Raw genomic sequence first — 24,012 nt, 5'->3', positions numbered from 1 at the left:
AACACCAGTTTAATGTACAACAGTAAAGAGAAGACTCAGGGTTGCAGCCTTATGGGAAAAGTGGTTTTCCAAATTGTACTAGTAATTTTTCATGTTATTAATGTCCTGATTATACATTTTGATCAGTTTAATGCCTCTTTGGTGAATAAAGTACCAATTTCTTTCCATAAGAACAAAATCTGCACATTATTCCAAACTTTTGGCCACCAGTGTATATTTGGGAAACTGCAAAAATAATTATGTGGTATAAATATGTTCCAGGAAGTCCAAAGGAGGACACCAAGAGGAAATTAAATCTTAACAGGGGTTACCATCTCGTTACAGTGCATAAAGTTAAACCACAAGCATGCAAATTTTATGTGTGTCAATAAGGCAGTAAACATATATCAGAAGCATACAGGAATTCTGAGGCTGCTGTCCTGATTATACTGTATCGACATGCTTCTACTCCTCAATTGTCAGTCATCATCGACGATTCCTACACCCTTGACCATGCACCAGAGTTCAGTTCTTGTTGTCGCACTGTTTTACCCTCTTTTTACCCCTCTGTCGCACTGTTTTCTGCCCTTTGCTCCTCATGTCCTTACCTTTTCATTTACTTGGTTTCCATCTAAAGCCAAGTCACATCAAAGGTGTCACTTAAAAGACACATTGAACCATACTTTTAGCAAAACTGTCCTTCTCACATGATCAACCATAATCAGATTTTCTTCACATTTTACTATATTACAATCCATAAAAAGCAAGGACACAATGCTAACTACACCAAAACTGCAACTGAGGAAGTGGCTTCAGTTACATTGCATTAGTGTGTGTTTTTTTTTTTTAAAGTTACAACAACTTTTTATACTGAAACAAAGCATAATTGACCCATATCTGTCTGTCAGAGGACAGAGCATAGTCTAAGAAAGCCAATTGTGCAGTTTTATTTGATTCCTGAATATAATTCAGCTACATTTTTTCGTTAACACGTTTGAGACTAACAGATTCATTTTGCAAGCGTGTTCAAAAAGCCAGTCATTAGCTACAAATTGTCTAATTTACAATGCCCACGTTTTCCATGTCAAACTAAGATGTCCCTTATCTTATCAGAGAACATGCTAAGATAGGGTGTGTTAAAGTGTGCATAACGAAATATGTAAGATTGGAACTGTGTGTGCATGCACACACCCACTTAGCATTGAGGTATGTATGGTCATTCCCAGTCAAGGTTACAAGTCTTAAACAGCAAAGATTTATGCTTTTCCTCTTATTTCCGTAAATTTACAATGCACTACTGTACATTTACTGTGGATACACATGCCTTGAGCAGGAGTTTTCAAGAAATATTCTGGGTTCAATACAAATCAAGCTCAATCGACAGCCTATGTGATAATAATAATTCTCTGGTCCCTTACATTAAAAAAAAAGCAAAAACTGTAATGGAGGTGAATGGTGTCAGTCCATAATCATTATACACACTGTTTCAAAAGTATAGCCACAAGACGTAAAAATTATAAGTGTTAACATGATTTTAGTGTGACAAAATCATTAATTTATGTTGTTCACCAGAGTAATAGCACACAAAAAATGTTAAGCATTTTTATCACACTAAATTCAAGTTATCATAATGTTTATGTCTTTTGGCTAAACTTTTGAAACAGTGTGCATTTTAATGTTTTTGGACTGGTGCCATTCATTTCCACTGTGAGTATCTTACTGTAACCAAGATATTTGCTTTTATTTTTAAATAAAAAATGATCTCTTTTGTCTCTTTTTAAGTGAATAATATTATTATTAAATAAATACAATATTTTCTTCCTTAATTTCCCAATTATAAAACATAAAGCTCTTGCTATGTGAGAATGAAGGACAAACTTTTAAATGCAACATGCATTTTGTGTGTGCTAATGATGTACATAATGCTCTTTAAATTCCACTATTCTGTTTACTTCCAAATTGCAAGAAACTGTAATGACAACAAACATTACTATAGTCACAGTTGCTTATTTTTTAGTGTCATCTGGCCCATTGTTGATACCCATGAAATAAAAAACAGTTTATAAAATTATAAAATATATTTTGTTTCTCCATCACTTCTTTGCTACTTTTCTCTTCTTTTTGCCTTCTACCCCGGAAACTGCTGCTTCCTCGCTCTGGGTGGTCCTCTTTTTTGTTTTCTCAGTTACTGTTTCCATGGTATCCCAAACTTCATCTTCCTCTCCTTTCACCTCCTCGACATCTCCAGTAACATCCAAACTAGATGACTGAAAGAGAAGAGTGTATAAAGAGTCACAAAAATTTGAGTAATTTGGAAGGAGTCTTTAAAAAAAAAACTGAATAAGGCATTAGTGAGGAAATGACTTGTACTATTGTGGTTGCTCTTGATCGGTAGTTACATAAAAGCGAATCATCAAAACAATGCTCTCTCTGACACTAAACTGTCGCTTACCTCCAGTTCTCTGCTTGAGAGCAGTACGCAATTGAGTCGTGACTTCAGATACACCTGCAAAGTGAAAATATGTTAATAAAATTGCCATTTATACAAGCACAACACTGAGTGGGAGGCACTTCTGATAATGTGGTGTTTGCAACAGATGGACATAAGAGAAGAGGGGCTATGTGGAAATGAAAGGAGATGGAAAAGGCAGCTATAGGGAGAGTGTCAAAGAGAGATATACTGCTAAAGAAACCTGGTTTCTTTTGTGCTCATACCTTGTGTTGTAAGGAATGATCCTCTAGGCTGTGTACTCTCAGAAAACGATCTAAACCACAAGAGGCCACCAACGGGAGGGATGGATGGCACTGCAACCCCCGCACTGCCCCTGCCAGACCCTTGAGACACCCACGCACAAGCCCTGCGGCACGATGCAGGCAGAGAGAAGAGAGAGAGAGGTCAGACAACATAACACTCTCAGGAGTTCAATATTATACTGCATATCTGAAGTCTGGCTGGCTAAATACATCTTCTATACTTGAAACGCACACAGATCCAGGGCGTGTAAGGACAAAACAAATCGCAAGCAAATGTACCACTTCTCAATTCAAATAACTGAACAAGCTTTTAGGCACATCCAATCCTGCCAGAACAAAATAATTGAGAATCCTCCTACTACATACAGTACCTTTCCGGAGGTCCAGAATGGTGAGCTGACCATGAGTATTACCAACGACCACTGTGCCCTGACTGGCAGGGAGAGAGAGTGCTGTGAGGGGGAATTCTCCACACTTAGCCTCCATCACTGGCCTCCTCTGGGAAGCTGAGGGGTCATACACTCTCACCTGATGGAGGATGAGCAGAATGATGAGTGGGAGGAAGTTGTCCAGTCTGATCACGGATCTTTAAAAAAGACACAGCTGATCCAGGCTAGTCATGGATGATAATCTCATATATGTTAAGAGAAAAATAAATCATTATAGCTTTAAAAAAAAAAAATCTATTAAATGTGTGTTTATAAATGTGTGTAGTCCAGTTAAAAATCTGACATTCTTAATTTAAATTAACCAAAAAATGCTTTTACATTATGTTGTGATGCTAAATTAATGAGAAGTATTAAGAACGCTACACTATTTCTAGTTCAGAAATTAAATAAGCAAATAAGTGACATTGACCATGTTAACTTATTTGTTGAAAAGTAATATTTACTTGCTTGTTTCCATTGAAGCACACAAGATGCTCTTTGGTATGGAGCTAGATTCTTGACTAAAAGATATGAACTTGAATTTTGTAAATTTGAACTTTAGACAAAAACCTGCTCCGTCTTGACATGATATTAAATGGAAGCCATTAATGTATTAAGTGATGTAGACAGGACAAAACTCTAATGTCAAAATATCCAAACTGTGTGATGTGTAAATGCAGCCTAATAGACATGCTGCAGCTGTTATAAGCCTGTCGTTAATATTAATCAAACAACAATACCGACATTAAAAAGAGAACAGCACTCGCCTTCCTTGGCTGGAAAACTTCAGAAGCTTTAAGCCCAAAAAACTTTAATAACTGGTCTGCTTTTCAGTCAAACTCTGACTGTATTGAATCTTTATTAAAGTAGGCTATATCTAATAATCACACAATACATTTAAAGTGTTCTATTTTTCTGCTCCACAGCAGGATTTAAAAAAACCAAAAATTATTCTCAAGCATAGATCAGTACCAACTGTTCGTGCCCCTTTATATCCTGAAGATGTAAGTATCTTTATATTTTGTGAATGTTTGCAAATCGCCTTTCCGAATGTGCTTGTTATAATTATATATATATATTTCATACATATATGGCTGAACTCAGGACTGGACAGGTAATCTGGCATACCGGGCATTTTGGGGCCAATCAAGGGTGTACTGGCCATCGAGAGAACCGAGCGGGCCAGTGGGTTGGCCGCGAAATGGGCAGAATAGGCCGCGATAAGCTAAAATGAGTTGCCGCATTATGCAGAACGGACCACAAAATGGCGCCATGATATGCCAGAACACCCCCCCCAACTTTTAGGCCATATAAAATCTGGGGCCGATTTCTCTTTCCAGTCCAGCCCTGGACTTGCTGAACTCCTGTATTTATGCTGTCAGTCATATAGGTTCTGATTTGTTGTTGCTGTAGTACCAGAAGCACGAGCTGTAAAGGCACAGCCCTCTTCCGGAAAGGGGACAGGGAGCAGCAGCTCATTTGCATTTAAAGAGACACACACAAATCACAGTGTTTTTGATTCCACCCAAAAAGAGGCATTTATAACATGGAACAATAAATGATCTGTGGGGTAGTTTGAGATGAAACTTCAGACACATTCTGGGGACACTTGAGACTTATATTACATCTTGTAAAAAAGGGCGTAATAGGTCTCAATACATTAATGGCTTCCATTAATATCGTGTTAAGACGGAGCAGATTTTTGTCCCGTCTGTTAACACCCAATTTGGGAACAAGTGCTGTAGTAGCTCTGTGATTGGCCAAATGCTCTGCTCTGTTTTTGCAAAGTCCAAGTCCATGCCAGCTCAAATGCAATCGTTAAAGCAAAATGGGGACATACCAAATACTTGGCATGGAATTCATTTTTCCACTCAAATTGTTATGCTGATAAGATGTTATGAAATAAAACCAAAGCAAAATTTAAGCATTTTCACATGAGGACTTTTGAACGGCACTGCATACATAAAGGCAGAAAGATGGGCAAATGCTTGAACAAACCTGGTTGTGTCCAGTACATGTTACTATTTTGTCTGAGTCTGGGATAAAGCCGATGTCTCTCACCCAGACAGGTACTCGCATGTCTAACCAATCATGCGCTACCTGATCATTTTCAGAAAGAAATATGTACAGTACAGTTAGTACAATGCAGCAATCATAAACTACTGGGTACTGAAAGTTTCCAGTATTTTTAGCCTTACGTTTTTGGCTGTGAATACTGGTTTATCAGGTCTCTCCAGGTCCCACACTTTGAGAGTGTTCTCTTTCCCCCCTGTAGCCACATGTCGGCGCTGTGATGGATTTTGTCGCATTCTGCAAATTCCATTTCCAACATTTACTTCAACCTAAAGACAAAGAAAGATGGGGTTGGATTAGTATGCAGGTACTGTAAGAATCTACTATTGGATGATTCTCACGAAACCTGTCAAGAAAATTTACTGGTACTATTTAGCTCCAAAATCAAAAGAAACATATAAGGAATTATTTCCTGCATATAGAAAGATTAAGGAAATGCTCACCCGAAAATGAAAATTCTCTCATTTATTAACCCTCATGCCATCCCAGTAATATATACAACTCTAGTGGTTTAATTCATGTCTTCCGAAGCATTTGATTTTGGGTGAGAACAGACCAAAATGTAACTCCTTTTTCACTATAAATCTTGACATTAGCAGTCTCCTTGCCGGTGATGATTTCAAGCTCAATTACACTTCCTAACACCATCTAGCGCTCTGCTCATGCATCATGTACTAGCAAGTGTAACTGAGCTTGAAATCATGATTGAGACTGCAACGGCAAGACGTACATTAAAAAAAAAAACATTTTGGTCTGCCCTAACCCAAAATCGATCGCTTCTAAAGACATTGATTAAATTACTTGAGTCTTATGAATTACTTTTATGCTGCCTTTATGTGCCTTTTGGAGCTTCAAAGTTTAGGTCACCATTCACTTGCACTGCATGGACCTCTAGAGCAGAGACATGAAAGACGGTCATACACATCTGAGATGGCATGAAGGTTTAATAAATGATGAGAATTTTAAATTTTGCATGAACTACTAATTGAAGCTTATTTTTAGGGACATTTAAGATTTTTTTGCATTCTGACATGTCAATAAAGCACATTTTAACCCCCAATGCCAAAAAACACAGCCATCATTATATTTTCATTACCCCAACATGAAAAAAAGACATTCATTTCATTTGTCAAATATTTATACAACATAGTAGGACTCCCTTGGTCATCCCTTTAATTTCCACGGATTTTAATTTTTCAAACATCTTGAACCAAAGTACTTTAACTCAGCAGTTAAGGCTCTGGGTTACTGACCAGAAGGTCGGGGGCTCAAGCCCCAGTACCGCCAAGATGCCACTGTTAGGCCCTTGACACTATCTGCTCCAGGGGTGCCGTATCATGGCTGACCCTGCGCTCTGACCCCAGCTTAGCTTTGATATGCGAAAAAAAGAATTCCACTGTATATGTGCAAATGTATAAGTGACAAAAATAAAGGCTTTCTCAATCAAGATTTTGGATTAAAATATTTTAGGTTTGCCATTTTTAAATCACCTTTTTGCTGGTTTTAGGTGTAATTTTTATTCTTATAAAAAATGTTTAATACCCTTTTCTCCCAATATGGAATGCCCAATTCCCACTACTAAGTAGGTCCTCGTAGTGGTACAGTTACTTACCTCTATCCGGGTGGTGGAGGACAAGTTTCAGTTGCCTCCGCTTCTGCGACAGTCAATCCGCGCATCTTATCACGTGGCTCGTGTGCATGACACCGCGGAGACTCACAGCACGTGGAGGCACACGCTACTCTCCGCGATCCATGCACAACTTGCCACGTGCCCCACTGTGAGCAACAACCACTAATCGCGACCATGAGGAGGTTACCCCATGTGACTCTAACCTCACTAGCAACCAGGCCAATTTGGTTGCTTAGGAGACCTGGCTGGAGTCACTCAGCACACCCTGGATTTGAACTCACAACTCCAGGGGTGGTAGTCAGCGTCAATACTCACTGTGCTTTAGGTGCACTGAAATAGTGGTGACAAATACATTTTTAAATGTATAAATATTCCATGTAGCCTAGCCTCTAAATTAAAATGAGGCCATAACTATAATAATTACACAAGAATTAGAAACATGCCGGTTAAATAAATTTTAGATAAAGAACAGCATGCCACAATGCAGGACACTGCATTCACTGAATGAAATTTAATATGAACTATTTAATTCCAAACAGACAGACTTGAAAGATAAGAGCTGTCTAGATGGGCAGAAAACATTGTCCTAATTTTACCAGCCCAGTACGTATAGACCTCAGTAACAGTGGAGGAAAGAATAACTGGGGCAAATCTGAGATCATGAGACAATCATCTAATTGCACCCGAACACATGCAACTTTACTGTGTCTGTACTGCCTTCTTTCCACACTTTCAGAAGTCCCGACTCCACACACGTGATCAAAGCACTGGAAAAGTGAAGGGGTGCAAAGAATGAGCATCATATATAGAGATTAATACAAAAGCTAATTTATATTTTCATGTGGATAAAAGCTTAAAGTATAGACAGCCACCTTTCATTTACTGCCAATCCTGTAAATCTGCCTTGGGATGGATCCCCACATTCTCTGCTTCCTGTGAAGATCCCCTTATCTGTGCTGAAAGTTTTCACTGCGCCATTTACACTGCCCACTAACACCTGAAAGAGATATACATATAGGCAAAGACACATATAATTCATGTTAATCATGGTGTTTCAGTTATTGCTTGTAATTGCATTTATCTCCCTTGCTCACCTCTGATTCATGAGGATCTCCCCATGCCATCACACACACCTCCTGATCCCGACTCAAACAACTCATCTCACAAAAGTTAAACGCCTGCTTTTTGATGAGCCTCACACCTTGAGATGAAATGTGGATAATTACAAGACATTAGTTTACAGGTCCCAAAGAAAATTAAAGGGCCATGATGCGGTGCCAACTCACGTGTACCATAGATGTCCAGGTAGTTAAAAAAGATAAAACATTTTGAACAAAAGGACAGAAAGCTCCCAACAACACTTTACCTTTTAATATCCCCGTTTCGGACCCTAGCCATATTGAGCATATTTGGCTGTTGGCAGTCATTTAAATTAGAAATGTGTAATTTTGAGCTACTAACTTAATTAAAACAAAACTCCACGTTCCTGTGCGTATACAATGTCGTCCGGGTAATAAAATAACTTTTGGTTCCGCTCTCCATTAAAAGTAAATAGAAGGCTTTTCAGACGTAAAATATGTTTAACGCGGGAAAATGTGGGTTTCAGTATGTATCGGAACAGTAGCCCTAATAATCAAAAACAATAACATCTAAACAGAAAGAATACACCTCTGAATTGGTAATTTTTTGGTAAGTTTTTTACAATATTATTATTATTATTATTATTATTATTATTATGCCAGCTTCTTGAGATGTTGAAATGCACATGAGCCTTAAATGGATTAAAAAAAAAATACATTTCCCAAAGTAAACTGTGGATACACAATGGACAGAAACCTAAGACTTCAAACTTGAACGGAGAAAGTACTGAAGAATCCACCAGGTGGTACTCTTGGATCTCGTAGATTCCATTGACTTCCATTTTAAATGGCATACTGGAAAAATCTCTCATAGATGCTGTGTGTGCTTTAGGACATTTGTCAATGTGACTAGAAAGCAGAGAACTGAGCTGCAGTCTCAATAATATAAGCAATAAAAGCAAATCAGAAGTCTTGATACGAGAATGATTGAGTATCTTCTTGGGGAATATTTCAACCAGGTTTCCCTGGATGCAATGATTTTCCCCCACTCTAAAAGAACACACAATAAACAGAGAGAGACAGGGTAGGGTGATTTGAAAATAAGGCTAATAGGAGGAGGGAAAAAATACTTTAAAATTAGACCTAATAATTAATAAAGTTTTGTTTAGTGTTAGAGTTTTTGCAAATATAACTGTGAATATACAATCAATGGAATTCAATGGAAAGTCAATAGAATGTTGACAAAGGGAAACAATACAACTCTTCTTCTGTTGATAACTCAAAGCACAACCGTAAACTCCAGACAGTGTGGAGAAGAAATAGAGAGAGACAAAGTCTAACCTTACTGCTCCCGTTCAGTGACAGACAAGCACTTTTATCAAGAAAGTACCATTGACAGAGAGAGAGAGAGAGAGAGAGAGAGAGAGAGAGAGAGAGAGAGAGTGGCAATAAGAGAATAAAAAAGGTAGGGGAGAGAGAGAGAGGGAGACAAACTAGGGAAGCCAAGAAAGAAAAAGACTCTGAGCTCCCTCTGCCCCTCACATCTCTTGAGGGAATGAGAGAGTACGCTGAAAAGCAGGACAGAAAAGACAGGGATGGAGGAGAAGACTGTTGAATGCAGTTAGGCATCACATTCAGAGGTAATAACATCACTGTTTTATTATCAACACCCCAATCTGTCTCAGAGATGGGGGGAGGCTCATGATTTTTAGACCAAATAGCAGCAGGGAAGCCTTGAATTCTTAAAAGCCGAGAGAGGCAGAGAGAGAAGGGAGAAAACGGGCAGGGCTGTTTGTGGGGAAAGAGAGAAAACGCTAAGTTAATTATATGTCAGTATTCTGAGAGCTGCGTCTGATCAAAAGAATAAAAACACACAAGATAAAAGAGCATGAATAAAACGACCGACTAATCTTTTGCTTCTTTCAGTCTGGCTTTTCATACCTGGTAGCAGAGCACCAAAAAGCCAATGAGAATCTGTGATGGGACTGACAGTGACACCCAGAGCAAGACAGACCAGAGATTTCTGACATGTTGTCGACCCAGATTGATGGAAGGAAAATGAGGGGAGAGAGAACAACCATAGACATACTTGTGCCGCTGCTTCAGAAAACAGGTAAACGATGCTCGTGCTCACATACAACTGTGATTCTCACATACTGTCATGCCACGCACCTAACTTAGTTAACCATTCTTCCCTATCATTTCAAATGTCATTGTTGATTCATAAGGGAATTGTAAACATTGCAGTGTTTTTATTGATTCTACAGCTGCAAAATCTGAAAAATGCCATTTTTTAATGCTTTATTGAAACTCATTTTATTGATGATTAATGAAAGTCAAGAGCTATGATTGCTCTGAAGCCATATGTTGCACAAAATCATGTCAAATATGTAATTAATGTGCTTAAGTAATTATTTTGCATTGAGATTTTATTGTTATTATAAAATCCTTCCTGTGTTATCTTATACATCCAAACCATTGCCCATTATATCTGAAATCCAATTAATTACCTCTTAAAACTGATCAAGAGAGCATATGCATCATTGTAAAACCTGTCGATTGCAGCCGCTCATCAGTGTCATTTTATTGATTGAAGTGACAACAGTCAGAATTACTTCTAATTGTAAAGAATTTTCATAAATCATTCATCAATGAAAGGAGCTGAACGCCTTCGGCTGTTTATTACACCATAACTGGAATCAATGTCTGTGTTTCAGATTGTATACCAAGGACGTTCATCCTCCTATGGCCGATGTGTCAACAAGATATCTTTTAGGTATTCTGCTGTAAATAAGATGTGTGGACCCAGTGTACAGCACTAATCTTAGAGACGGGGGAAGGGACCGATTCTCCACACACATACAAAAACCCCTCTGCCAATCACAGAGAAAGAGAGCGGGTGAAGGGAGACAGCAGAGAGAGTAAAAAGAGGAAACAGCTCTAGCAGTTATCTTTTGTGGACAGCACCCAAGACAGAGAAAAACACACATACACACACGTTTAAAGACGGTCCTGCCAGCGGAGGCGGATAACCAACAGACAGAAGCAGAGAGAGCCAGACACGTCACCAGAAGATCAGAAGATCACCTGGACCAAAAGTGTTAATAAGAGGAAGTTGTTGGCTACTTCCCTAAAGAGGGTTAGAGTGGGGGCAGCACATTAACAGAAAAAGAAAGACAGAGAGAGAGAGAGCAGGGGAAGTCTCCCCCTCGCCCTCTCTCGACCCGGATCACCGTCAGGCTGGCTGGAACAGCCACGGCCTTCACCTTTGCGGCCTTTTGCTACATGTTAACACTGGTGTTATGCGCTGCCCTCATCTTCTTCGTCATCTGGCAGGTAAGTTTAGAGCTGTCTGTAGTTTTACACCTGCATCCACACATTTGTTGTAGATCTGCTGTATTGAATAGTATATGAACATGTACCTGCTACCTGTAACACTGTCACTTCCATTTCAAGCTGCCATTGGAATCCATGTCATCGCCAAGTCTCTGACTGTTTGAGTGTGAATGTGATTATGTGTGGGTGCTTGTGCCAGTTTTTCAGAGCAGAGACTGGTGTGTGTCTGTCCAAGCTGTCTCTGCTACCCTTAACAAGGGGCCTAATCCATGAGGTGAATACAAAATGCAGCAGTTATTATTAGAGCAGACATTTTGACTCACAGATGAGTAATGATTTACAGAACAAGCGGACAGATACCAAAGAAAAGAAAGAAGGTGGCAAATCTATCTGTGTGCATTAGATTTTTTTGCATTGTGACAACTTTTATATGACAATTAACCCCCCATCATCCCAATTCTCATTTCCATAATGAAAAAAACATCTCATTACATTACAATTACATAAATAATAATTACATTTATATTTAAAAATAACAGTATTTTTATTGTAATCCAGTAATCCAAAAAGAACTTTATTACAGTAATGAGAATTTCATGACAACAACAAAAATTTTATAAAAACAAAACTACAAATGTCTACAGTAACCATCCTTTTTTTTCAAAAGAAATAAATATTAAATTATATCTGGAGCATATTTAGGACCATGTTTTGCATTTTGACATTATATTCATGATGAATTAAGCACATTTAAATCCTAATTATCCTTTCCACAATACAAAAAGATTTTGTCATTTTTATTGTGAAAAAAACCCAACATAAAATGTAAATAATGAAGCATTTATACATTATGAAAGTTTTTGTTGTACTGCCTTTAATTAAAAAAAAAAGCATTACAGTAATGTTTTGTGTAATCCAGTAAAAATGTATTGCATTACAGTAATGAGAATTTAATGAAAACACCAATTTAGAATAATGGAGGGAAAAGCCCTACAAATTACTAAAGTAAAACATCCGGACGCATTACACTAATGACATTTATTTTGTGGGGAAACGTTATTAACTACAATTAAACAGCCTTATTTCTGTTATATATAAATAAGATGGATGGATGGATACTGTATTTCTATGTCAATTAAGTCCATTTTCCAACCCTTATTCTCATTTTCATAGTGCAAAAACATCTCATTGTCATTACTGTAATGTGTAAAAGAAATTATATAAATTATAATGCCTTGCCATTTATACATTATGTAAGCTTTTGATGTACTGCCTTTAATGGTGTTTAATTACAAGTAAATGGGTTTAATTTAGTTATAATAAGAATAAGCTATATATATATATATATATATATATATACACTCACCTAAAGGATTATTAGGAACACCATACTAATACTGTGTTTGACCCCCTTTTGCCTTCAGAACTGCCTTAATTCTACGTGGCATTGGTTCAACAAGGTGCTGAAAGCATTCTTTAGAAATGTTGGCCCATATTGATAGGATAGCATCTTGCAGTTGATGGAGATTTGTGGGATGCACATCCAGGGCACTAAGCTCCTGCTCCATCACATCCCAAAGATGCTCTATTGGGTTGAGATCTGGTGACTGTGGGGGCCATTTTAGTACAGTGAACTCATTGTCATGTTCAAGAAACCAATTTGAAATGATTCGAGCTTTGTGACATGGTGCATTATCCTGCTGGAAGTAGCCATCAGAGGATGGGTACATGGTGGCCATAAAGGGATGGACATGGTCAGAAACAATGCTCAGGTAGGCCGTGGCATTTAAACGATGCCCAATTGGCACTAAGGGGCCTAAAGTGTGCCAAGAAAACATCCCCCACACCATTACACCACCACCACCAGCCTGCACAGTGGCAACAAGGCATGATGGCTCCATGTTCTCATTCTGTTTACGCCAAATTCTGACGCTACCATCTGAATGTCTCCACAGAAATCGAGACTCATCAGACCAGGCAACATTTTTCCAGTCTTCAACTGTCCAATTTTGGTGAGCTCTTGCAAATTGTAGCCTCTTTTTCCTATTTGTAGTGGAGATGAGTGGTACCCGGTGGGGTCTTCTGCTGTTGTAGCCCATCCGCCTCAAGGTTGTGCGTGTTGTGGCTTCACAAATGCTTTGCTGCATACCTCGGTTGTAACGAGTGGTTATTTCAGGCAAAGTTGCTCTTCTATCATCTTGAATCAGTCGGCCCATTCTCCTCTGACCTCTAGCATCAACAAGGCATTTTCGCCCACAGGACTGCCGCATACTGAATGTTTTTCCCTTTTCACACTATTCTTTGTAAACCCTAGAAATGTTTGTGCATGAAAATTCCAGTAACTGAGCAGATTGTGAAATACTCAGACCGGCCGTCTGGCACCAACAACCATGCCATGCTCAAAATTGCTTAAATCACCTTTCTTTCCCATTCTGACATTCAGTTTGGAGTTCAGGAGATTGTCTTGACCAGGATCACACCCCTAAATGCATTGAAGCAACTGCCATGTGATTGGTTGATTAGACAATTGCATTAATGAGAAATTGAACAGGTGTTCCTAATAATCCTTTAGGTGAGTGTATATATATATACACACACACATGTAAATATCGTTTGATTTGGGGAGAGACAAATAGAGAGACAGAGAGAGAGAGCGAGAGATTGAAGAAGAAGAGGTCAACTGCACATTTGAACTGTGCTGGTCTTCTGTCAGCCCACTGTCTGTAAAATTACAAATGAAATTGACAGAGACACCGCCAGAGACCAAAATCGAAAACACAAGCCATGAATCCCTAAGAAGAAGTCAAGATATTTTCAGACTTGCAGTAGATTGAAGACTTTCAAAGGGCCATTAAGAAACAGACTTGAAATGACTGAGCATTGAGGACAGGAGTGGGAGAGAGTCATTTGGTGTGAGTGTATGTATGTGAGAGCGCATGGAGACAGCGAGTGGGGAAGTGGAGGCTGAGTGTCTGTGTATGAGTGCATGCCGGCAAGAAACCATGTTACTGAGAATACTTATCAAACTGTAATTTTGTTCTGACACCCCCCATGCCCGCTTAGGGGCTTGTTCGTTCACCATGGCAACTGCATCTGTTTACAGAACAGAATGAAGTGAGGGACCAGCAGGAGATGTGGATCTATAAGGGGAAAAGGATGGAGAGAAAGAGGAGTTGAAAATAGTTTGAAGATGTAGGAATGTCATGAGAAATCTTGAGAAAGAAAGAAAGAAAGGAATAGATTATGTCATTTACTCACACTTATGTTGTTTCAAACCCATATGACTCTCAAACCTTTATTCCAGGGAACACAAAGAGAGATGTTCAACAGAATGTCAGCCTCAGTCACCATTCACTTTCAAAGCATTGTTTTTCCATACAATGAAAGGGAATGATGATTGAAGCTAACATTCTGCCTAACATCTCCTTTTGTGTTCCATGTAAGAAAGTTAGTCATACAGAACAACATGATGGTGAGTAAATTATTTTTATTTTTTATTTTTAATTTTTATATGCTTTATGACCTCCATAATGTCCACTAGTGATGTTTAAAGTGCTCAAGTTACAAGAATTGTGTTTTTCTCTCCTCAAGATTATTGCATTTGATGAGCTGCGCACAGACTTCAAAAACCCCATCGATCAGAGCAACCCCACCAGAGCGGTAAAGGCTTTTCTTAGATCATGATTGCTTTCACACAAAATCAACTATGCAGTGGGTTTCAGTGAAACTCCCTAGCATACATGCATATATGTGTACACACAGACAACAACATGCATGCATGCTAATCAGTTACAAAAACATTATGCTTTCAGTTGGAGTGCATCGCAAGAAAGCTTAATGTGTTGTTGTATTTTTCTTTAGAGAGAAAGAATACTAAACATCGAGAGAATTTGCAACCTCCTCCGAAGGGTGAGTGAAATTGTTGTAGTTTAATCATAGTTGTAAATGCAAAGTGGTCACTTGTGTGTTCAAATGTCAATGTGAAATAAGGTGATGTGAACAAGTGAATTGGGGTTTAAAGTGAATTACAAAGTCATGTGTGAAAGGGAACGTGCAAAGTGTAATAGGTAACAACTTAACTTTCTTTCTTTCTTTTTTCTTTCTCATATAAGATGTAAAAGATTAGATGCTTTTGACAAATGTATTTAAATGCACATTTGCTTACAGATATTATAAGATCTCTCAGATTCATTTAAACCCTTCCTAACTCTTTTCCAGCTGGTGGTTCCAGAATATTCCATCCATGGGCTGTTCTGTCTGATGTTCATGTGTGCAGGAGAGTGGGTAACTTTGGGCCTTAACATCCCCCTGCTTCTCTATCATCTCTGGAGGTACAAAAACTTACATCTATTTGAAACTTCTTGAACTGAAATTTCTAAATTGCAACTAAGCAACACCTGTAACTGTTTCCTCTCTCTTATTTGCTGCAGGTTTTTCCACCGTCCTGCTGATGGGTCTGAAGTTATGTATGATCCAGTGAGTGTGATGAATGCAGACATCCTGAATTACTGCCAAAAAGAGTCCTGGTGCAAGCTGGGTTTCTACCTTCTCTCCTTCTTCTACTATCTGTACAGGTAAACCCACTTCAGTTATTCACTATCTGTTCATTTAAACATAGGTTTTTTGGTTTTATTAGTGGCGCTTGTTTAGGTAAGCATACTATTGCTCATACTTTGGATTAGGGATTTGATCAATCCCCTACCTTAAGCAATACACATCATCACATAACTCATCTGGCACCTTTTATAATATTATCACAAAGTATACCTCAAAATGTGTGACTTGTTATTATTTTCTAAGTGACTAAACATGCCATATTTGCCTGGCAGACAATACAAGGAGTAAACAAATCACATACAATTACATTGAAGAAGGGAACCGAATCATATATAGGGACATGAAAATCACAGAGACACATAGAAACCACCTTGCAACAACCCATAACTCCCTAGCAACAACCCAGATAACCTTAGCAACCATATAAGAACACCCTGGGAACCACCCAAAACACCCTATGCCCAGGGACCACAAAGACCACATTGGTAACCACACAAAACACCTTAGCAACCATATAGCAACACCCCGAAAACAACACAAAACACTCTGGTAACCACCCATGTCACCAAATGTCTTTCTTAATTTGTAGTCTTTAATTGAGAACATGAGAGATTGTTTATATCAGAACTAGTTAGTATGTCTCTCTTTATTAATTTCTCTCTCTGTCTCCCTCCTCTCTTTGTCTTGCAGTATGGTGTATGCTTTGGTCAGCTTCTAGTTGATTAGATCAAAAGGACAGAGGACTATGAAAGGAAGGAGAGAGAAGACAAATCAAAGACAAAACCATGCCGTGCTCTCTTCTCCCTCATCCGCAGACCTCTCCAGTGCTGATCTTGTTCAGCTCCTCCTCAGATCTCCTGGGTGGGGATGGACGAATGTAGAAAAAGCTCAAGATGAGGAGGCATTTAAAGCTGTCAATGCAAAGCTGCCTCAATCACTGCCATTAATAAACTAAAAGGCAGGTGGTAACATGGACCAAAAGAAAATGATTGCAATAGAGAGGGGGAGGGAAAAGGCTCAGGCAGCGTAGATGTTTTGTAACACCATTTAATTTCTCAAGGGCTGCTGTACAATTCGCTGCTCATAGCAACAACCGGTTCTTAATGTCTGCGAAGAGACACAAACATTCTGTTGAGACAATTACAGAATGTGCTACCTTGAGTTTAAATTGATAGGCCGTGGACTTTATGTTGCAATGTCTTTTTGTTCTAAAAACATTACACAACTGCATTTCTTTTGTGGAAAAACTTTTGTCAAAGTATTATATTTCTGCAAAAAATTTGCTATTTCAGTATTTGTGGTCGTTATAGGAACCTATAAATTTACCCTCAATGTAGAAATAAAATATCATGGATTAAATTAATATATAGCTCAGTTGTTGCAGTTTAGTCAGGGTAGTTCACACAGAAGTTTACAATGATATTTTAAGCAAAACAACCAATGAGATAAACATCAAAAGCCGGAAAAACTGTTGGAGCAGTGTCACGTCTGAGGAACTTTCATAAGAGCAATTGAGACATTTTTGGGCTCATCCATCATGGGCAGCGGTGAGGATGAACAGTCAAGCAGAACGGCCATTCCTCTGTGAGATCCTTAATTGAAATGGGCATGTAGGAGAGATCTGACCCCAACCTCTGCCGGAGTTCAAATACTCAATAGACTGTGACAAATCATAAAAGCACTTTTGGAATGCCAACAGATGTACTGTAGCAAACAACAGAGAAAGACTCATTTGAGCAAGTGGGCTGATGTGCGTGAGACAGTCAAACACAGTAGGCCGTGATGCAGATGATGGAAACATTTCTTTACGATGATTGGACAGCATCAAGGATGATGACAACAAATGACAATTTAACCTTGATGATGATTTCACATCAAACAGCTTTTCAGGCATTCTTATGTGTTGTCAGACTATATACACAACATATATCTGATGCCACTTTGTCCTATATTTATGAGGGTCATAGGACCACACCCTCACTTTGCCTCAAGTTGAGTTCCTGTGTTGTGTTGTGCCCATAAGTCTGCTAAACACGTCGATTAACAACCATTATTATATAAGCCATGTGTAATTCACACTTTGTAGATTAATAGATTTGCAGAGTGCATCACTTTTGAGGCCAGAACCACATGAATCCGTTTTCGTTTGAGAGCAGTTGTCGTTTCCCGAGGTATGTGTTCTTAAGGTATGCAGACGAGTAGTGTGAATAGATTTCGGACATACTTCATCTGGGAATGTGGGTATTATCCTGTGACCCGATGATGTTAATGACACTAATGGCGTAAGGAAACTAAAGAAGCAGGTTTCAAGCATAAATTGATTAAGTGTTGATGTGAGTCTCTGCACTAGCTAGAAAAGCTTCATTACGAAATACCTGTGTGGGTTAATTATTACATTCTCGTATACACACATTTCAGTAAACAATTGAGTACTTCAATGAAAATGACAGTCCGAGTGCTTTTTAGCCACATTGCTGGCTAGGTTTGACCTCCTGGGCACTCATTCCATCCTGGCTTTCACTTGATTTACCTAAAAATGTGAACATACCTTGGACAATCACAAAAAGCACAACAAAGGAATATGGACACAGAGAGGAATGACTAGGGTCTTCATTAGGGACATAATCACTGAATGTCTTTTTGTGATTTAATATTAGTTAACATGCAGTATCTACATTTAAGAATACCTGCATGACAATGTCTTTTATACAAAACTCATTAATGTATGCTACAGCACCTTTGGTAACTTTAATGGTCTGTATTCGGTTGAATACACACTAATATCTTAAATACTCCAAAAGCAATTCCACATGTTCTAATAAAACAACGTTGCAGACAAAAGTGTCATTAATTTACATCGTTGGGTGGGAAATAAATATAACTGAAACTGATTGTAAACTAATATGATAAAAAATATAGTGGATAAAACTTTAATAAAAGAAACATTTGAAGAAGGTATAGATACAAATGTTGAAGGCCAAGAGATTGAGAAAGTTATAAAGATGAAAAAAGAAAAGAAAAGAGTTTTAAGACAAATTTTATTCTCATGAAAAAGGACTCTGGCAATAGAAAATGAGAAAGCCATAATGTAAGAGAGAGTTAGTGAAAAGCTGTGAGTGCATTGAAGTCAATAAGAGTCTAACACAGTTTGGTTGCCATGGAGACACCAAAAGAATGAAATGCATTTTATGTTAGGTAGTCTGCTTCTGCCTGTCCAAGCCTGTCCAAAATAGGCTTTCTGTACATGGCCACACAGCTGAAACGTTTTCCAAAGCTTTGAAAAGCAATTTGGTATGAAAATGGAGCAGGAAAATGGAACAGTATAGATAAATAAATATTAAATAAAATCAAAATAGCAGCAAAAACAAATTGCTGTATTTGTTTTTTAAACATGCCAGTTTATCACATGGCATCAGAATGCAGTTTATCTGTGGCACATGCAGAACATGCATGTAATCACATACACTCCATTGCCAAAGTCTATTTCTCTTTCTGTTCATTCTCTCCCTCTCTCTTCACCTCTTGAGAGATGTTGCTATGGAAACTGGTTACAATTGATAAGATTGAAACACGAGTGAGCCACAGACAAGCTGTTGGTACACACACACATACACACACACACACACACACACACACACACACACACACACACACACACACACAGACACAGACTTAGACACCTACACTTGTATGGAAATAGTCCTCTGTTTGAAGAGCTATTATTCCAATCACCAGGATTTTCACTAGGAAATGATGAGACATTGTATTATGGATCCAATATTTAACCCTATGCTCATTTTCTTTAAACAGCCTAAGCTGCTATTTGTCAATGATAAATCAACAGCAAATAGCATAATTCAGTGTCTAAAAAAACCTCTTGATTTGGTTGAATGAATGAGAACATCTTCCAAAAACTGGAAGATTAATTTCCACCTTATGATGAAAAGAATGACAGGACATTAAGAAGGACAGAGGGGGACATGAATTATGCATTGGTGCAAATCTCAGTACAGTGCACCTTATCGAAATTAAGAAGAGGAACAGAAAAAAGAAGACAAATTAGAACAGTAGAGAGATGGACAAAAGTAACTTAAAGTTAGAATGATAAATGTGGTTGAGAGACCTAAGATAGTTTTGAGATACTGTAGTCTCCTTTGGTCAACAAGTCGCCTGAGTGTGCAAATATCAGAACAAGCAGAGTTTGGTGAACAGGTAGAATACTGCTAAATATAAGAGCATTGTAAACAGGAAATTGTCATATTGCTACCAAATGTTCTGGTACCCTGGCATTGACCCCATTCTTTCAAGTTACTGACAAGCGGCATCACCCATCATCAAACATTGTTGCATCAGTTTAAATGTGCTTACCTTCTCATGTGAACTGATTGCAGCGTAAGCAGCTCTTGTTTCTGTCTCTTTTTTAAGTGCCCTAAATGCTTAAACATCCCATATTCACATGACAAAAAGTTGGCAACCCTTCCTCTAAGATTACATTTTTACTCCACCGACGGTTAGTTTAGGGTTTGGGTGTAGAGTTAATAAAATATGTATTCCTCTTTACTGTACAGATCTCATTACAACTCTCTATTGGCACCCCTTTGATGATATTTAACCTGGAAACTGAAGCTTAACCATGCATGCCCATACATTCAAGAACACTTCCTGCCTGCTTCAGCCACTAGCCACTGGGGGCAGTAGTGTGATTTCACGGTGTAACAAATATATTATTTAAATTTGTTTGGTTCCTGGGTAGTAAGTGTTATTTCCTAATTGCTTGTACCTCAAAAATATAGAAAAAAGCTATTATTCCCCACAAACATGCTTCTGTGACTCAGATCCAGTGACCCGAATTATGAGGTAATAACAACAACCGTGAAAATAATCTAATCTACTACTACCTACTGGTTTTGTTAATCTATCACCATTTAAGCAAAAGGAACACATTTCCTTGTATATTTATCTCTTACAGTTGAAAAGAGCTGCCCGACATGTGGTTCATCACCATTCTTTAAATCCAGCGTTTTGAACGTGACGTCTCCTCAGCTCCCAAGGGATTATAGGATTGTTAAGTGTCCAGAGAATGCGTACTTCAGAATCTTGCCACAAATATGGACACTGAGGATTTGGACATACTTCACTATTTGCATAGCATATACTATAATATATAATTTGAAGTATGCTATATAGTAGTAAAGAACTTTAGTAGTGCTACTCTTGCCGAATTCACAGTAATATCAGCCTGGTAAATTAAAGTTACTGTAAGTGATTTTAGTGTTCAGAAGCATTCACATGACTCAGTAGTTGAATTAGCCATGCTCCCTCATTCCAAAACCCTGCCTCCAAAGATAATTTTGAGAACAAAACCGAGCAAAAGAGCACCATTATTTGTTCCTGTGGCCATCAAATTCAACAGTGGCACAATAGCACCCTCAACTGACAAACATTATGAATCACAGCCTAAATGATCCACTTCAAATACAACACTATGAGAACGAGCAAAATGATTGACAGTGTCAATGTCCGTGGTCTGTGAACACATTTTTGTTTGCTGTTTACAAAGTCTACAGCTGTCACAGAGATATCTCACCTGAGATATCACTGGACACTTATTTCCTTAATATCTTTAAGAGAGTCGGACAATTTTTGCATACTTCTTCATAAAAAAAAATCCATACAGCACCTTTAACCATTCAAATATATAAGTCCCCACTACCAGGGACATTTTGGGGGGCAGGGGCTCAAGTACTTCTCATAATTATTTATTTAAAAACCATTTTTAAACAAAACATTAATTCGTTAACAATTTTAATTCCCTCACACAATTGTTTCATACTCAACAGATTTCTACAAAATAATCAGTTCACACGGAGACCAAGGTCTTCTTTAGTATTCACTAGTTTATCACAAGAGCAGGAAACAGCAAAGGAAACTATGCCACAATGTGTATGTTTCAAGTATATATTTAGAATAAATGACTGCACCAAGGAGAGGGACATAGCTTCACTAATAATTTGTTTATATTGCACAAGGCAATAAATCCATTTAATTCTTTTGATGTTATTGGAATACCCAACACTTCAAAATCAACACAAATCTACACACTAAACTGAAAAAAGCTGTTGCTGCTATTTTGTTAATTTTACAGGAAAAAACACAGCAACAATTATGAAAAAACACTGCAATTTTTTTTGGACAAAATACAAAAATACAGCAACTTCACTGAAATTATTACAAAAAAAGGTCTTGAACTTTGAAATAATATAGTTATTTTGTTTATCATATTCACCTGCAGCGCCTTGTCAAATGTATGCAAATTAGCGCATTTTAATTAGTTAACGCCTAATTTGCATATCAGTGTGGCGATTTTGATGACGCGGAGGTGGGCGGGGGGAGGGATCTGAACTGAAAACAAGTTTCATCTCCCGACCTGATATTTAGATTTTTTTATTCAGTAAATATATTTGTTTGACAGGGAAGCTGTGTGCAAACAGGAATATATATATATTAATTTATTAATAAATTAAAAATTCACCCCAGAAAAAAGGGCACTTTCACTCCAGGAAGAAAAAGGGCAGGTGCTCAAGCTCCCTTTGTTGTCTATGTGCACGTGCCTGCCCACTACTGAATTTTATGACCTAAAAATATTTGGTGTTGGTTATAATACCTAATTCACTCACGTTTTGTTTTTCTTTCTTCTTCTTTTTTTTTTTTTTTTTTACAGAAGGATACTTTTTTTACTAAAACTGAGCACAAATTATGATTAGCTGTACATTATGCCATTTATTACAGCTTAATAAATAGTTACATAAATCATCATGAACAAACTGAACATGAACATGAACAAACTATTGAAAAGAGACAGCATTGCAGAGTTAGGGAGAAAATAAATAAAACTAGCAATGCTACCTTAACTGCATTTTTCAGTGACATGACAGAATTAAGTAGTTCAGCAAAGTACTTTTTCTACTAGATATAGTTTAGCTACAGCAGCCTGTCTGTAGTTTAACTATTTAAATTAATGTAACTACTTTAAAAGTAGATTAGCTTTACAGTTTCGAAGCCTCACAAATCTGTTGCATATTGAGGAGAGACATGAAGAGATCAGTTGCTTGCGACAACAATCAATTATAAAGTTTAACAGTCATTATACAATTTTTGTTTTACTACATAAAGCCACGATTGATCAATCAGAATCAACTATTGCAGAGAGAAATTCACAATAGAAACCCATTGAACAAATTGAAATACATTTTTCCATACAAAATCTATTTTACATTTATTTTTAATTTATTTGACAAAAATGGAACCATGAAACAAATTACCTTTTTGTATTTGGGAAGTGCAGACCATTTCAAACACACCACATTACCCTTTTACACAGAGGATTTATGTACCACAACACATACGCAAATTGTAAGTGTGAACTGGGAATTGAAATTCTGAGAACTATGAATAGACTCTCACTCCCAATGCTATCAGAGCCATGATTAGCATTCACACAGGACCACACAGATGTTGAGGGGTGTTAAACACTTTTGAGAACATTATGAAAGCAACGCGTGTTTCTGTGTGTGTGTTCTGTACACCTAACAGACCATTACAATTGCAAATACACACATGCATGCATACCACTGTAGATGGAAGGTAAACTACACACACAGAAGTCTACAGTACACACACAGACACGCACACTTGAATATTTCTTTCAATGATCAGCGGTACACCTTCAGGAAAAAACGGGTGCCATGGCAACAAGAGCAGGCATCTGCAAGCGTTACTGTAGCAATCAGAGAGGAAAGGCAGCCAGGGGGGTTGGCGTGAGAGGTGTCATTATAGACTGAGTGATTTGGAGGGGGTGCGGGGGGCGCGAGAAGCAGGAAACGATTAAATATTCAAGCAATAACGCAGCCAGTAGAAATGACCTCTCTCTGCCTCAGAACATCAGAAATTTGTTATGCCTTTAACGTGTATGGGAATCAAAAAAGGCAGGGTGAAGGAATGCGTAGTGTGATCACAACATGTACCTAAAAGTTCTGTGTGCATCTGTGGTGAGAGGGTGAAAATATAAAATGACTGAAAAATGCAACACTCTTTTCTGACCATGAAATAGCAGAAATGTTTCAAGCCAAAGACTGTTAACTGTGTCAAACTGAAACATGCAAAACAAAATCCACTT

General features: G+C 38.0%; 2 protein-coding genes across 2 annotated transcripts; one reads left to right on the top strand and one right to left on the bottom strand.

Annotated features, from left to right (window-relative positions):
- Nucleotides 1-864: 864 nt before the first annotated feature.
- LOC127635419 (WD repeat-containing protein 74-like) lies at nt 865-8,359 on the bottom strand. The gene is made up of 10 exons (XM_052115461.1): nt 8,231-8,359; nt 7,959-8,065; nt 7,737-7,861; nt 7,568-7,631; nt 5,360-5,503; nt 5,160-5,261; nt 3,105-3,261; nt 2,695-2,837; nt 2,432-2,485; nt 865-2,246 (listed from the first exon to the last, which is right to left on the bottom strand). Exons 1-10 carry the CDS (start codon nt 8,289-8,291, stop codon nt 2,073-2,075), a joined length of 1,131 nt encoding a protein of 376 aa, XP_051971421.1. The 5' UTR covers nt 8,292-8,359; the 3' UTR covers nt 865-2,072.
- A 1,094-nt stretch (nt 8,360-9,453) lies between these two features.
- On the top strand, nt 9,454-18,664 carry cnih2 (cornichon family AMPA receptor auxiliary protein 2). The gene is made up of 8 exons (XM_052116405.1): nt 9,454-9,583; nt 9,870-10,056; nt 10,661-11,279; nt 14,871-14,939; nt 15,141-15,188; nt 15,498-15,610; nt 15,710-15,853; nt 16,527-18,664. The coding sequence occupies exons 3-8, from the start codon at nt 11,229-11,231 to the stop codon at nt 16,552-16,554; spliced, it is 453 nt and encodes a 150-aa protein (XP_051972365.1). The 5' UTR covers nt 9,454-9,583; nt 9,870-10,056; nt 10,661-11,228; the 3' UTR covers nt 16,555-18,664.
- The last annotated feature ends 5,348 nt before the right edge of the window (nt 18,665-24,012 follow it).

Source organism: Xyrauchen texanus, chromosome 43 (assembly GCF_025860055.1).
Source record: "Xyrauchen texanus isolate HMW12.3.18 chromosome 43, RBS_HiC_50CHRs, whole genome shotgun sequence".
Classification (NCBI taxonomy): Eukaryota; Metazoa; Chordata; class Actinopteri; order Cypriniformes; family Catostomidae; genus Xyrauchen; species Xyrauchen texanus.
Note: the sequence above shows the minus strand (reverse complement) of the source record. Positions and strands in the feature narration are given on the sequence as shown.